This window comes from Anabas testudineus, chromosome 3 (genome assembly GCF_900324465.2).
Source record: "Anabas testudineus chromosome 3, fAnaTes1.2, whole genome shotgun sequence".
Taxonomy (NCBI): Eukaryota; Metazoa; Chordata; class Actinopteri; order Anabantiformes; family Anabantidae; genus Anabas; species Anabas testudineus.
Window position 1 is genome coordinate 8,511,595 of NC_046612.1, and position 12,029 is coordinate 8,523,623.

Consider the following 12,029-nt stretch of genomic DNA (forward strand, 5'->3'; position numbering starts at 1 on the left):
TGTCTTTTATGCTTAATTCAATTGAGAAGCCTCTAGATAACTCTAAAGCTTTTTTGCATGTTCTTAGCTGTTCTAATATCAGCTACAACTCTTATTATTTACTATACAAGTTAAATATGAATTGAGTTACATCTCAAATCTAAACACAATGTCTGTCTAAAATCATATTTGCCAGAATGAAGCATAGTGCTTAAAATAGTCTTATACTGTACATGACCACATGCTGTTTGATTGTCTCAAATTGTCTCAAACAGCATACAATTCTTGAATTAAAATGCAAAATAACGGTACATTGAAAGTTTATAGAAACGAATGGCTGTTTGTATTTATTTATGCCTGTGTGCATGTGTGTGTGTGTGTTTTGTGAAGAGACTCAACTATGCCCAAGAGGGCAAACCTACTCCAAAGCTCCCCATGGTTCACTCTTGAACCTGAAGGTCAGTTCATTACTTACAGCCTGCAGACAAGGTTCTGTCAACTGATCCATTCCTGCTCTCTTTCCAAGCAGGAAAACAAAATGTCTTGCCTGATTACATAGCCTCAAATCAGTCAGAAAAAAGGAGAATTAGATCTGTAGTGCTGCAGCACAATCAGCTCTGTTTCTTAAAGAATAAGGTACAGGCAAAGGAAGAGGCCCTGAAATAGAACAAGTTGTTGGGGATGGGAAACTCTGCTTTAATACCACAAACCACTTTGAGCCAAGATTTGAGTTTAGTGACCTTTACAGTAACTTGGCACTGAAACAAATTCACTAATTTATTTACACTGGGTTAAATTAAGTTTTTCAAATGTGTAATTTGTCTAAATTGGTTTATGCAATTGTTGCAATCGTTATATTTATTGACCTGTTTAATGAGATGTTTATTTCCTGTAGCCTACTAAATACCACAATTTGAGATTGACCTTAATAACACAGTAGATGAAACAGCCTCAAGATTTGCTAATGTTGCATTTGCTTCAAATTGTTCCTCGTGGTGTATCTGATGATAAGTTGATGTTGGAGTTTGTGGGTGACCTGTTTTACCTTTAAAAGCTTGTAACATTTAGCCTTAGGTGTGTGACAGTGAGAATATCAGGAGTTGTAGCCTACTATTCACACTGCTCTCTAATCCCACATCTCGTGGCTGTGGCTGAGACACTGAGCATCTGAACAATAGTAATTCTGTCCTGGTCCAGTCCAACACACAGTATGTGGTGTGGGTTTTCTGTTCCACTCGATCAGCCAGGCAAGGAGAGTACTTTCTCCAACCACATACTACAGTATGCTGGTAATTTGCTTTTTTGTCCCTTTGCATATTCATACATATATTGGTTGCCATAATTATCACTGAAAGAGAAACATCTTCTACAAAATTGTCCACCACAGTGACCAAAACTATGTCTTCAGTGCCTTAATATACAGCTGAATGACTGGCCACTAGATTTCTTAGTCTTCTATCTATCTATTTACAGTTTCTCTCTAATTCAACAGTATGTTTTCCACAAGACATTATGGTCCCAAAAGATACATTTATTTTGCAGTCTTAGTGGTTGATGTGGAGGCAGATAATTTTGACTGTGTTTGCTAGATTGGCTATAGTGTCAGTCTATCTTACCAAGACATTGTGGTTGCTGCCTTCTCATCCCTCCACAGTTCAACGTTCAAAGACGTCTCCACTCCTTAGCCCAAATAACTGTCCCTAATAACTGTCAAGATGGTGGTCAGTGGTAAACCTAAATCATCTCTTTAAAACAATCCTTCACAATAACTGTTCTGCTTTATAATCTATCATTTTAAAATAAGAAGTACATGCTTTGAATCATCATCTAAATATTTTTTTTTTCTTTTTATTTCCAATGCTTAGTTATGACATAGAGAAGATTATTTGGTGAGGTTATTGTACTCTGTTCTGTGAGTGCAGGGATTGCTCAGTTTGTACTAGACATTGTTTGCTTACAGTATACATCAATTACATTCAATTGAATAAACTGAATTTACAAAGACTTATCACAACAGAAACGGATCCTAGACATGTAATGCTACTGTACATGTTTTCTATTAACAACAATGTGTAAATGTAAAGTTTTTTAAATTTTTCATCTTGGGGCCCCAATTTCCTCTGATGAAGGAATTTGACCTGACTTGACCAGACTGTAAACATTTGTGTCATTTCTCTTGTCTAGAACTTTGACTTCTTGAACTCTTCCCTTTTCCCCCAAATCCTTGCTGTAATGAGGAACATGGCATGCACTTCCGGGAATGATGATCGAGTTATTCCGAAAATCTGTAAATTGCTAGTGTCATGCGGCTAGTTGATATGAGTGCTATCCAAAAGGAGAAATTTGTGAGGGGCTTTTTATACATATTGCCTCAGAAAAAGAAAATTCAGGACTACAGGAATTCCAGTATGATTTGAACCTGGACTTGAGGTCAAGTTCAGTTCACTAGAGAAAATGAATCACTATTCTGGCACTGAGGAATCATTTATTTGGCCTTGTTTTCCCAGCAGGTTGGATAAGAAAATCATGACAAAGCTTAACAGCACTTTTCATAATCAGTAGTGTTCATTAGTCAGTTTTTAGGCTCTGTGCCAAACACGGACAGATGTAGCTTTATTGTACCACTGACTCAAGTGACCATAACTTGACATGTCACCCTGCACGTCGGTCCTATGATGTTTGTAAAACTGTGACAGAAAAAGCTAAACAGTGCATTCCAGATAGCAGGATACTGTTCCAGGCAGAGTGAGAATGGGATCATGTGTTTGTCAGGAAGATCCACACATGAGTAATCAATGGTTTCTGTGCCAGTGCAGCAAAACACATCAGGAAACAAAGCTGGACTTTTCCATGTTGAAAAGCACTATTAGCTCACCAGGAAATGGGAATACACAGGATGAAATGAATCCATGGTATGCTTGAGAGCGCACATACTCAAACAAACACAATAGAAGCATTTTGTTTTAATGGTTTGTTATTTATGTATGTAGTTATTTGGTGATGAAATGTTTCTACACTTGGTATACCTGTCATTACCACTTGTAAGACATTTTGTCATTCCAGATGTACACAATCTGAGAGTTAAAAAAATGAATAAAATTTTAAACAAAACTTAAAAGAGAAGTACAGACAGGACTAGACAGGAGCTAGGCAGGAACATGAGTGACTGGTGTCAGTAGCCAGCCAAGAACAAAGTTTTGGGATACCCTGGGTATCCTGTACATTTCCGCTCTCCTATCTAAAAAGCTGGCTGTCTCCTGTCATCCTAACTAGGTTTCTGGTGAATCCCACTGTTGTGAGTAAAGCACATGCTGCTGACACAGGGACCAATAACTGATGACATAACTTCTTACACGTGCATACATAGATTTTCAGAAATCCATTTTATTTACTTCATATTTTTAGTCAAGGATGACTATGGGAGCCCTTAATTATAACATAATAACCCTTAGAATATTTCAGTAATGTCTGGTATATGCAGATTAATATACCTAGTTAGTTTTTCTCCTCATTGCTGAGCTGTTTAATCAGGACTTGCAACAGTTTTTTTTTGCAATTCTTCCCTTTGTATTGGCATAATAGGGCTATGGACTAACCTGCTGTAGGTTGGGTTTCTGTTGAGTGTGTAGATGGGTGACAAATAAATGGAAAAATCAGTGTAAAGTGTCTTAAGGTGCTGGGTCACCACATGCTGCCATAATTGCTTAATTGCTTCAGTGCACATTGGCATTGATTATGTAAGTCTCTCTGCTCTACCACTCTACCATTAAATTCTTAAATTCATTTAGTGGTTCTTTGTGTCCTGTGTGGATGTATCTGCTGTTAGATTCTTATGTGAATATGTTCACAGGTTATCCAACAATTTATCACCCATGTGAAGACGCTGAGGGTAAACAACTGCAGTTGTGAAGTAAAACAAACACTTTAGCCACTGACAGCATAATCAAATTGTGCAGTAACACATTACATTAGTGTTACCCATTGACATTTTCGTATGGGGACTCTCAGGATGGTAGAGTTGTCAATCGCTATTAGTCTCTTTGGGTTTGACCATCAGCATGAACTCTGGAGATGTTTTGTATGACTTTTATATTGTTTCCATTTGTTAGTCACTGCACCACTATAACGCCATAGGCATGGATACAGTCTTTCAAACTGGTTGTGTGGCAATCTATTTTACATATCCAGCTTTGGTTTGACAGTGCTACAAAATACTGCACTGATTCACATTTCCATTTCACACTGCATTGATGTATAGTAAGAGGAAATAGCTTTTCTGTGTTTTGAGGTTTGCAAATGGCAGAAGTGAGACAGAGACTTCCAGTGAATAGCTAAGCCTGGACCCCTGCAAGGCAGTAGAGGAAGCACCTGTTCCACAGCCAGGTCACTATCAGCCATTATCTTAGCGTGTTCTAAAGGCCGGGGCTCAGCAGTTTGACGCAGGACAGCCATTGTACAACCCCAGGACAAAGATGTTTACCTTGCTTTTTCATTTTTTACTCCATGAGCGCAGAAGTGTGTTTTGATATGTTATGTTTACTTTTTATACATGAACAAATAACATGTTTAAGATCAGCTCAGAGGATTAGTTATAAGTTTAGGAAAGGACAAGACTTGCTTAATTTGCTTAAAAATGCTAAAACCAGTATTCTAGTGAGTAACCTATGCAAAAGTATAATTTAATTATTTGGTGTATTTATACTAAAATATGTCTCAGTACACCATCTTGACATCAGCACTTTGAGGAAGCCAAAATATTTATGTTAAACGAACTGTTACTGTGAATGATCAGCAGGACTGCCAGTTCCACTAAAATTCTCATCCTTAAGATATTTAAGACCACATAAGAACACAGGCAGAATGTTTTTTTTTTTTTTTCTTAATACATGAATGTCACAAATGCCAGAATTTGATTTTCCACTTTATCATGTGGAAAGTAGGGGATATTGTATCCACTGTACACTGTACACTACACTGTATTCTTTCACAGCTCACTGATACCTAGTCTAGCAAGTATGCTTATTCACTTTCACCACAATACCTGTGCTTTACTCAGCAGTCACTGTCAATCATCTATTTGTCTAGCCAGATCACTATTTCATTAATCCTCACATGAATTGTGAAACTCTGTAGTTATTTATTGTCTCTGATATAAATTTAATCGTGTACAGTGTGCTGACAAACTGTCAAACTATGACTGACTAATATTAGCAGACGTGCTTGAACATGATAGAAGTCATTGTTTTTCTCAAATACCGTAAGAATTACACGGCCTGACCTGATCTTGCTTAATTTTCGATAATGTCACAACAATGGTGAGTGTTCATTGGAGTTTTCTTGCTTGTTATAGTATTAAAGGGATTTTAATATCAGTTTTACAACTGGAACTAGTTACTGTACAGTGACGGGAAAAGGCTAGGACTTTACCTGAATCCTGAAAGGGAATTTTTCTGTTCCTGACTGTATTTCACAGAATGTATTAATTTCCCTGAACTGTGATTTAACTCATTTATGCTTGGAGGATAGTTTGTTGACCTACTTTTGATAAAACGGCCACACAGAGAAGTCCATTATGTTTAAGACCTCCATGCCAACTGTGAGCATCACACAGATGCTTCAGGTTTAGCTCACGGAATAGGTCTGACAGTGAATTGATTTAAGCATAGGAATGTCTTATTCTCCAAAGGGTCTGTTTTATTTGCTTCTTAATTCATTTCTGTTTTCAAGTTGCATGTGGTGAACTGTGCGTATGCTTTTAATTTATGCGGTGTTTTGATATAAACCCAAGTATTTGCCCTGAAGTGAACAAATCATCCCAAGGGATGTTGGGGAAATTGGGGTTCAGCAAAGTTGTCCTAAGTGTGTTGCTGGACTCTGCGTGGCAGAAAATTAACTAAACTAAAACTACATGTTGTAGTTCTGTGGGCTCATCATGGTGTTACAATTCCTACACATATGGCATTTATGAAGCTTGAAAATTTCTGCATATAACTGTTTGCATTATTTGCTACACAACACTTCCTTTCTAGCTGTGATCCATTATGGTTGTCTAAAAATATCCATCTCTAAAATATACCATATGTGCCTGGTATTGCGTAACTGAACAGAGAGAAACCAGGAGTGCTAGTGACTTTAGGGGGGTTGAGGGTTGAGGAATGCAAGCAGAGGGGACATGGCACCTCAGCAAGGAGCTCAGTGATAAAGCTACACAAACTTTGACACAATTAACTCACTGCAGCCACTTAATATTATTTGGATAACGAAGCTCACATAGTCATTTTGTTGACAGTTTTGTTTCTTGTATTTAAGGCTTTTCTGGTTGTTTTGTTATTGTCTGCTGCTTATCCTGAAGAACTGATAAAGCACAAGTGCTGGACAGGCAGCACGCCATTGACCTTCTCACCCCCGGCCAGTCCCTCTCTGGCCCGTGACACATCGCACCTCACTTTCCGTCATTGTGTTGTCTTCCTGGCATGTGCCTCTTCCATATAGACCGGGAAGGAACAAGGTAGACATTAGAAGATGATGGAAGTACATGGAGTAGCACACATCTGTTGCTAGGTTTTCCTGGCCACATTGTATTAGCAATTACTTCACCTTTAAGCTCTGTTTACAGTTCCAGTTTGGACAGTTACAGTTGTTTCTTGAAAAAAGAAACAAATTCCCTTTCAGTTACACCTGCTCTGTTATTTGAGATTGTATTACTTTTATTTAAAAATTATTTAAAGGTTTGTAATTGTTGGTATGGTATTTATTTCATTAGGATTTGCATTCTTTTTATATTGTTTATTGTTTAATTTAGGTCATTCTCGTGGATGCTTAGGTAGGACATGGCTTAGTCTAAGCACATTTTATTGCTGTGGTGGGAAAACGAACGAAAAAGAACTTTGTTGCCTGATTTCATTTGGGTTTGTAACTTAACCAAAATATGTTCATCTTAGAAAGAATTTGCAGTATTGAGCTCATTTGTGGCAACAGGAACTGGTTTTATGACCATTGGAAGTCTGTTTGTATTTCCCTTAGTACAGCACTCTCAAATGATGGGATCATAATAAAAACAGTAAACCTGTTTCCCGTCACGTCTCAGGTACACTAAACCAGAAAAACAACAAAGCTGTGTGTTAAGGATGATGTTGTTCTCTTTGTCTTTTTCCTGAGTCATATTTAATAAAGGCTGCCACCCAAGTTATACAGTATCTAGCATGCACTAGCCTGACCAGCCCTTTATGTCTCTTCACAGCAGTCCTTGGTCCTGCTTTTTGAGCACTCTGCTTTGACAATGCCTATCAGGTCAGACTGCAGATCCAGTGTCACTGCTTATGTGGATGTGTAGTGCAACTGACTGTCAGTCAGTAATGCCAGGCTGCAGCACATGATGTGATGAGGAGAGTTTAGCTGGAGGGCAGCTCTTTGACATCATAACAGCAAGTGTGTCCCAGAGTTCCCTTATCACTTGACTAGATCTAATTTGGGAATGGGAGATGTCCTTTCTCTCTGCTGTGTGTGTGTGTGTGTGTGTGTGTGTGTGTACATGTTCCTACATGTTGCACCTGTTATAATGCAGTGGATTTCTGTGTCATACTATAGCTAAATGTTTAGTACAGCATGTGCCTGATACTGTCAATCCACACTTTTACATTTTAGGTCCTAGAATGTAGCACGACTGGACATCAGAGCAATTACAGTTATAAAGACTCTTTAAAACATTTCTTCTGTGATTGTTACTGTTTTGCAGATAGACATATTGCTGTTATTTTGCATCTCAATTGTTCATCCATTAATGTCAAACAACACGCCATTCATTCTGCCTACTGTACTAATACTAGCTTGAGAAATGTGTGTTTGACTGATTTGCAGATGACATACTTTTTCAAGTTGGATGTTTAAACAAATAACATAAACATATTATCTCTGTTTATACACAGTTGTGCATAGTTAAATTTAAAATGATAAACAACATTTACAGAAAGCATTGCATTGACCTTGAGAGAATTCCTGGCTTATGCAAAACTTGGAGAAAAGCAGAACATATTCTGTCTCTGATCAACACTGATCATCATCAAGACTCTCAACCTGTTTCAGATTGTTTATGCACAAGCAAACAGCAAACACCATATGTGAACACATTTCTGTAGGATGCATGCTTAATTGTTCAAGTCACTAAAAGTCAGCTGGTTACTGTCTGTAGCTTGAGCGTGTGTTTATTATTATTAAGTTGTAAGTTGAGTTTAAGTAAGTAAGTTAGATTTTTTTATCTCTATGAACTGTCACCTTTGTTTTCATTTCTTTAGTTTGACATAGTATTTTATGTGTAAAATGATGTCAGTCTGTCTGGATGCCGTGGTCCCTAAATAAAAAGGAGTTTACTAAACACTGAACTCCCTAAAGTGTCTTTGAACCTGTTCCAACCCTCAAGTGTCTCTCTGCAGACCTACAGGCAAGATAACGGCTTAAAGGAAACACTGATCAGGGAGGTCAGTTAATCATCTCACCATCACATGGTCATACTCGGCATGCTCTTTGTGTGCTGCTCGCCCTTAAAGTTTGTCCCTCTCTCCTACATGCACACACTCATGTGAAGAAAGAGAAAGAGAAATACAACACACACAGACACACACACTTATACATACACAGGATGTTGTATCTCCTGTGATCTTCTGAGCTATGCAGTCCCAAAGGTGTTTATCTCCCTTTGACAATAATGAATGGCATTTTTGGAATAGTTTAGGGCACAATCACAGTTATCCGCACTTGTCCTTGGGTCCTTTCTGGCCGTGAGTGTGTATGCACACACGCATGCACACCTCGCCACAATGCAGGTTTAACAGATTTCCTGCAAGCTATTGTATCTGCTGGAAGATGGTAGCATCCTGGTCCAAACCTTGTCCTTCCTCGTTTCCTCTCTTCCTCCCTTAATCTTCCTTCCTCTGTCTCTATCTCTCTCTCTCTGTATCTCTCTCTCTCTGTCTCTCTGTCTCTCTCTCTCTCTCTCTATCTGTCTCACTCTCTATCTCTCTGTCTTTCTCTCTGTCTCTTGTCTCTCCTGCCTTCCCTTCTCTATCTTTGTCTACTCTTCTTCCTGTCTTGCTTTAGATACATTATTTTGCCAGTTTATTTGTTTTTGACTCGACACTGCCCATTTGTACATCACTCCATCTGTTTTTCCCTTACAGTACCACTCCTTTACCCAGTCTCCTCTCTTCCTCTATGTGTCCTGTGATCGCCTCTATAACCCCCAAGGAGCAGTCTAAACACTGCTTTCAGAGCCAAGCCAGTTGGGCCTCCAGCAAAAACAGAGAGAGGCCAGACACAAACACTCAACTCTCTTACTAAATGAGTGTCTGCCTCCCAAATGTTGCCCCCCTTGCTCTCAAATGTGCCATCATTATCCCCTCACAGATTTTCTGTTTGCTTTATGAGCACATATTATAGTGGGTGGATTTATTACTAGTTTGCAGAATCAAGTGCAATGTGAAAGCAACATTTTTGTCAATTGTGTTGGAGAATGATGACATGAAACTTCTCCATCTGTCGAATCAGTTTACTGATGAACTGTATATCCGACAAATAATTGTATCAGAAAAACCTTGTTGTTTCCACACTACACAGATGTTTTGTGTCATGATTGGTTATGACTCATACAGTTGCTTTGAGACCTAAAAACTTCTCAGAAATGCTTTTTATTATGGTAACAGAGTTTCTGTGCCCACCACTTGCTAAAAATGGCTTACTTTTGTCATGCATTGAAAATGGTTGATTTGTGACATTCATAAATTAGCAATATCAACACTCTTTGGAAATATAACAACATGGTATTCCAGGAAGATTTTGGAAGAATTTGACTTACTCATGGAGAATAAAAAACTTCACACACTAAGTTTGAAACTGATATCTTAGACAATTGGAATTTCTAAAAAACTGTTCATAGGAATAGCTTTTTAAAACATGTATTGTTCTTTTAATTAATGATATTGTAGCACACTTTAAGCAGCTAGGATGCTGCGTCTGTTGTTTGTGGGTATTTTTCCATTAGTCTTATTTAAGATGTTTCCTATTCTGATCAGACAGGCAGTGTGGCCTGGCACCTTCACTGATGAATTTCAAGGAAAATAAATAGTGAACATGCCACTTCCCGCTCTGATGAGCAGATGTAATTGCGGCACTGACAGGACATCCTCTCTGCACTCTTAATGGCACAAGGATTAGACTGACTACAGTAATTAGCTGATGTCCTGTCCATGTAAGGTTTGAATGGGTTCCCATCAGAAAGTCTTAGAGGAAATCATAACTAAAGAGTCTTTAAGAATTTAAAATCATTGACAAGCTGAACATTCTGTCACTGAAATGATTAGAGCTGAAAACACTTAAAGTATGTCCTCTCTAGAACAGATGTATCACAGACATTTCTTGCTGTTGCAGCTGCCACTGTTTATTCCCGTATTGAGTGAATCATCCTCAATGAGATTCTCATGCTATTTGTTTGTTTGTTTTTCTGTCTGTTTTTTCCAGTTCTGCCAGCCTGGAGGTTGGAGACTGTCCAGGGAGAGGAAGGTGCCCACTTTCTTCACCGTTGTGCTGACAGATATTGATTCAGACAGACACTTTTGCTCATGTCTCACTTTCTACGAGGCTGAGGTGAATCTGCAGGTAAGACTGCAACATATGTTCACACAATCAAGAGTGAATACATGCTAGGACTGAGCTGTCCGTTAACATCTTGGTATGAGTGAGTTTCTGGCACATTCATCCCCATGTGTCTCAGTGTGAGGGCAATGTGGGCAATATAATTGTTCTCATTTTCTGTTTTCCATTTTAGAGTTATTGGTTTTGTTGGTGTTGATTTGTGTTTTTGCAGTTTATATTAATTTCTAAACTGTGACTGTTGTGTATGCAATGTCTTAAAGAATTTGAAGCATTAATGGAAAACAAAAGGCTGCTTCAGCCTAATAATTGTGCGCTGGCAGAGGGATGCTGTTATTAAGAAGAGAATCGACCTGTGCCTCCCCTCCAGCATGTTTTACTCATGCATACATGATTGTGTTTGATTACAGATTAGTTGTCACTGCACAAACATTCAAAACCTCCATAAATTATTGATTACAACAAATTTGTTTGGACAGGATCATTTTTTTTAACTTATGAACAATGTCACTGATGTCTCTTCCATGCCAAAAGAATACCAAGATAATTGTTTCACTGTGTTTGCCTTTTATTAGAGGCCTTTACTGACTTTTGTCTCTCTGCTCGCTGAATGACTTCACATCCTTTTTACATGGAAGGCACTCGTCAATCACATTCCAACTGGATCAGCAAAACATTTTCAAGTTAAAGTTAAAATGCAGTCATGTATGAGAAATATGCGCCAGCTTTTAAACAGTTTGAGTCACCTTTTTGGAATGTTCAGTATTCTAGTGCATCCTTTCCTCATTACTGTACCATTAAGCCTGTTGTGTGAATCAGAGTAGAATTACTGAAACATTCCTCTGTTTGCAACTGGGCACATTTTTCTCCATTGGTTCAAAAGCATCAGAGGAGGAAGTATTTAGAGCAAATTGTCACATCAAAGGGCAAAAACAACCAAAAATAGCTCAGTTATTTTTGAAGACCCTCCTAACAGGCTCAACTGTCTTTGCTTGTTTCTGTTGTCCCTCAGCTATAAAACAAGCAACTACAGACCAAGGGATCACTCTTATTTAGTATTGAAACTTCTGTCTTCTGTCCTCACTGACTTAGTGTAGGAATATGAGTTGCCATTAACAGAAGATTTTGACTACATTATGGAGCTTCATGTTTTTGTAATTGTGTCTTTGTTTTCTGTTATGGGGACTGGCAAGGCTGTTAGTGATAAGTCGAAACCTGTCACACACATTCCACATTTAATTATGATACTGTCAGTATAAGATGCAATGCATTTTTACAACACAAATGTAATGTTTAATCATAATTTGTGCCAGATTTACATGGCTTGATGTTTTTCATGGAATAATAGATGTACTTATTTATGCACAAACAATTGTTTTATTATTAATTTAAACTGAATGCTCATACAG

At 38.1% G+C, this 12,029-nt stretch overlaps 1 protein-coding gene across 2 annotated transcripts in view; it reads left to right on the forward strand.

Annotated features, from left to right (window-relative positions):
* The window catches only part of sbf2 (SET binding factor 2), a 76,894-nt gene that overhangs the window by 15,891 nt on the left and 48,974 nt on the right, over nucleotides 1–12,029 (forward strand). For both annotated transcript variants that reach the window (XM_026377551.1, XM_026377550.2), the window contains exon 3: nucleotides 10,489–10,626. In XM_026377551.1, coding sequence (XP_026233336.1) covers nucleotides 10,489–10,626 — 138 coding nt within the window. The remainder of the gene's footprint in view (nucleotides 1–10,488; nucleotides 10,627–12,029) is intronic.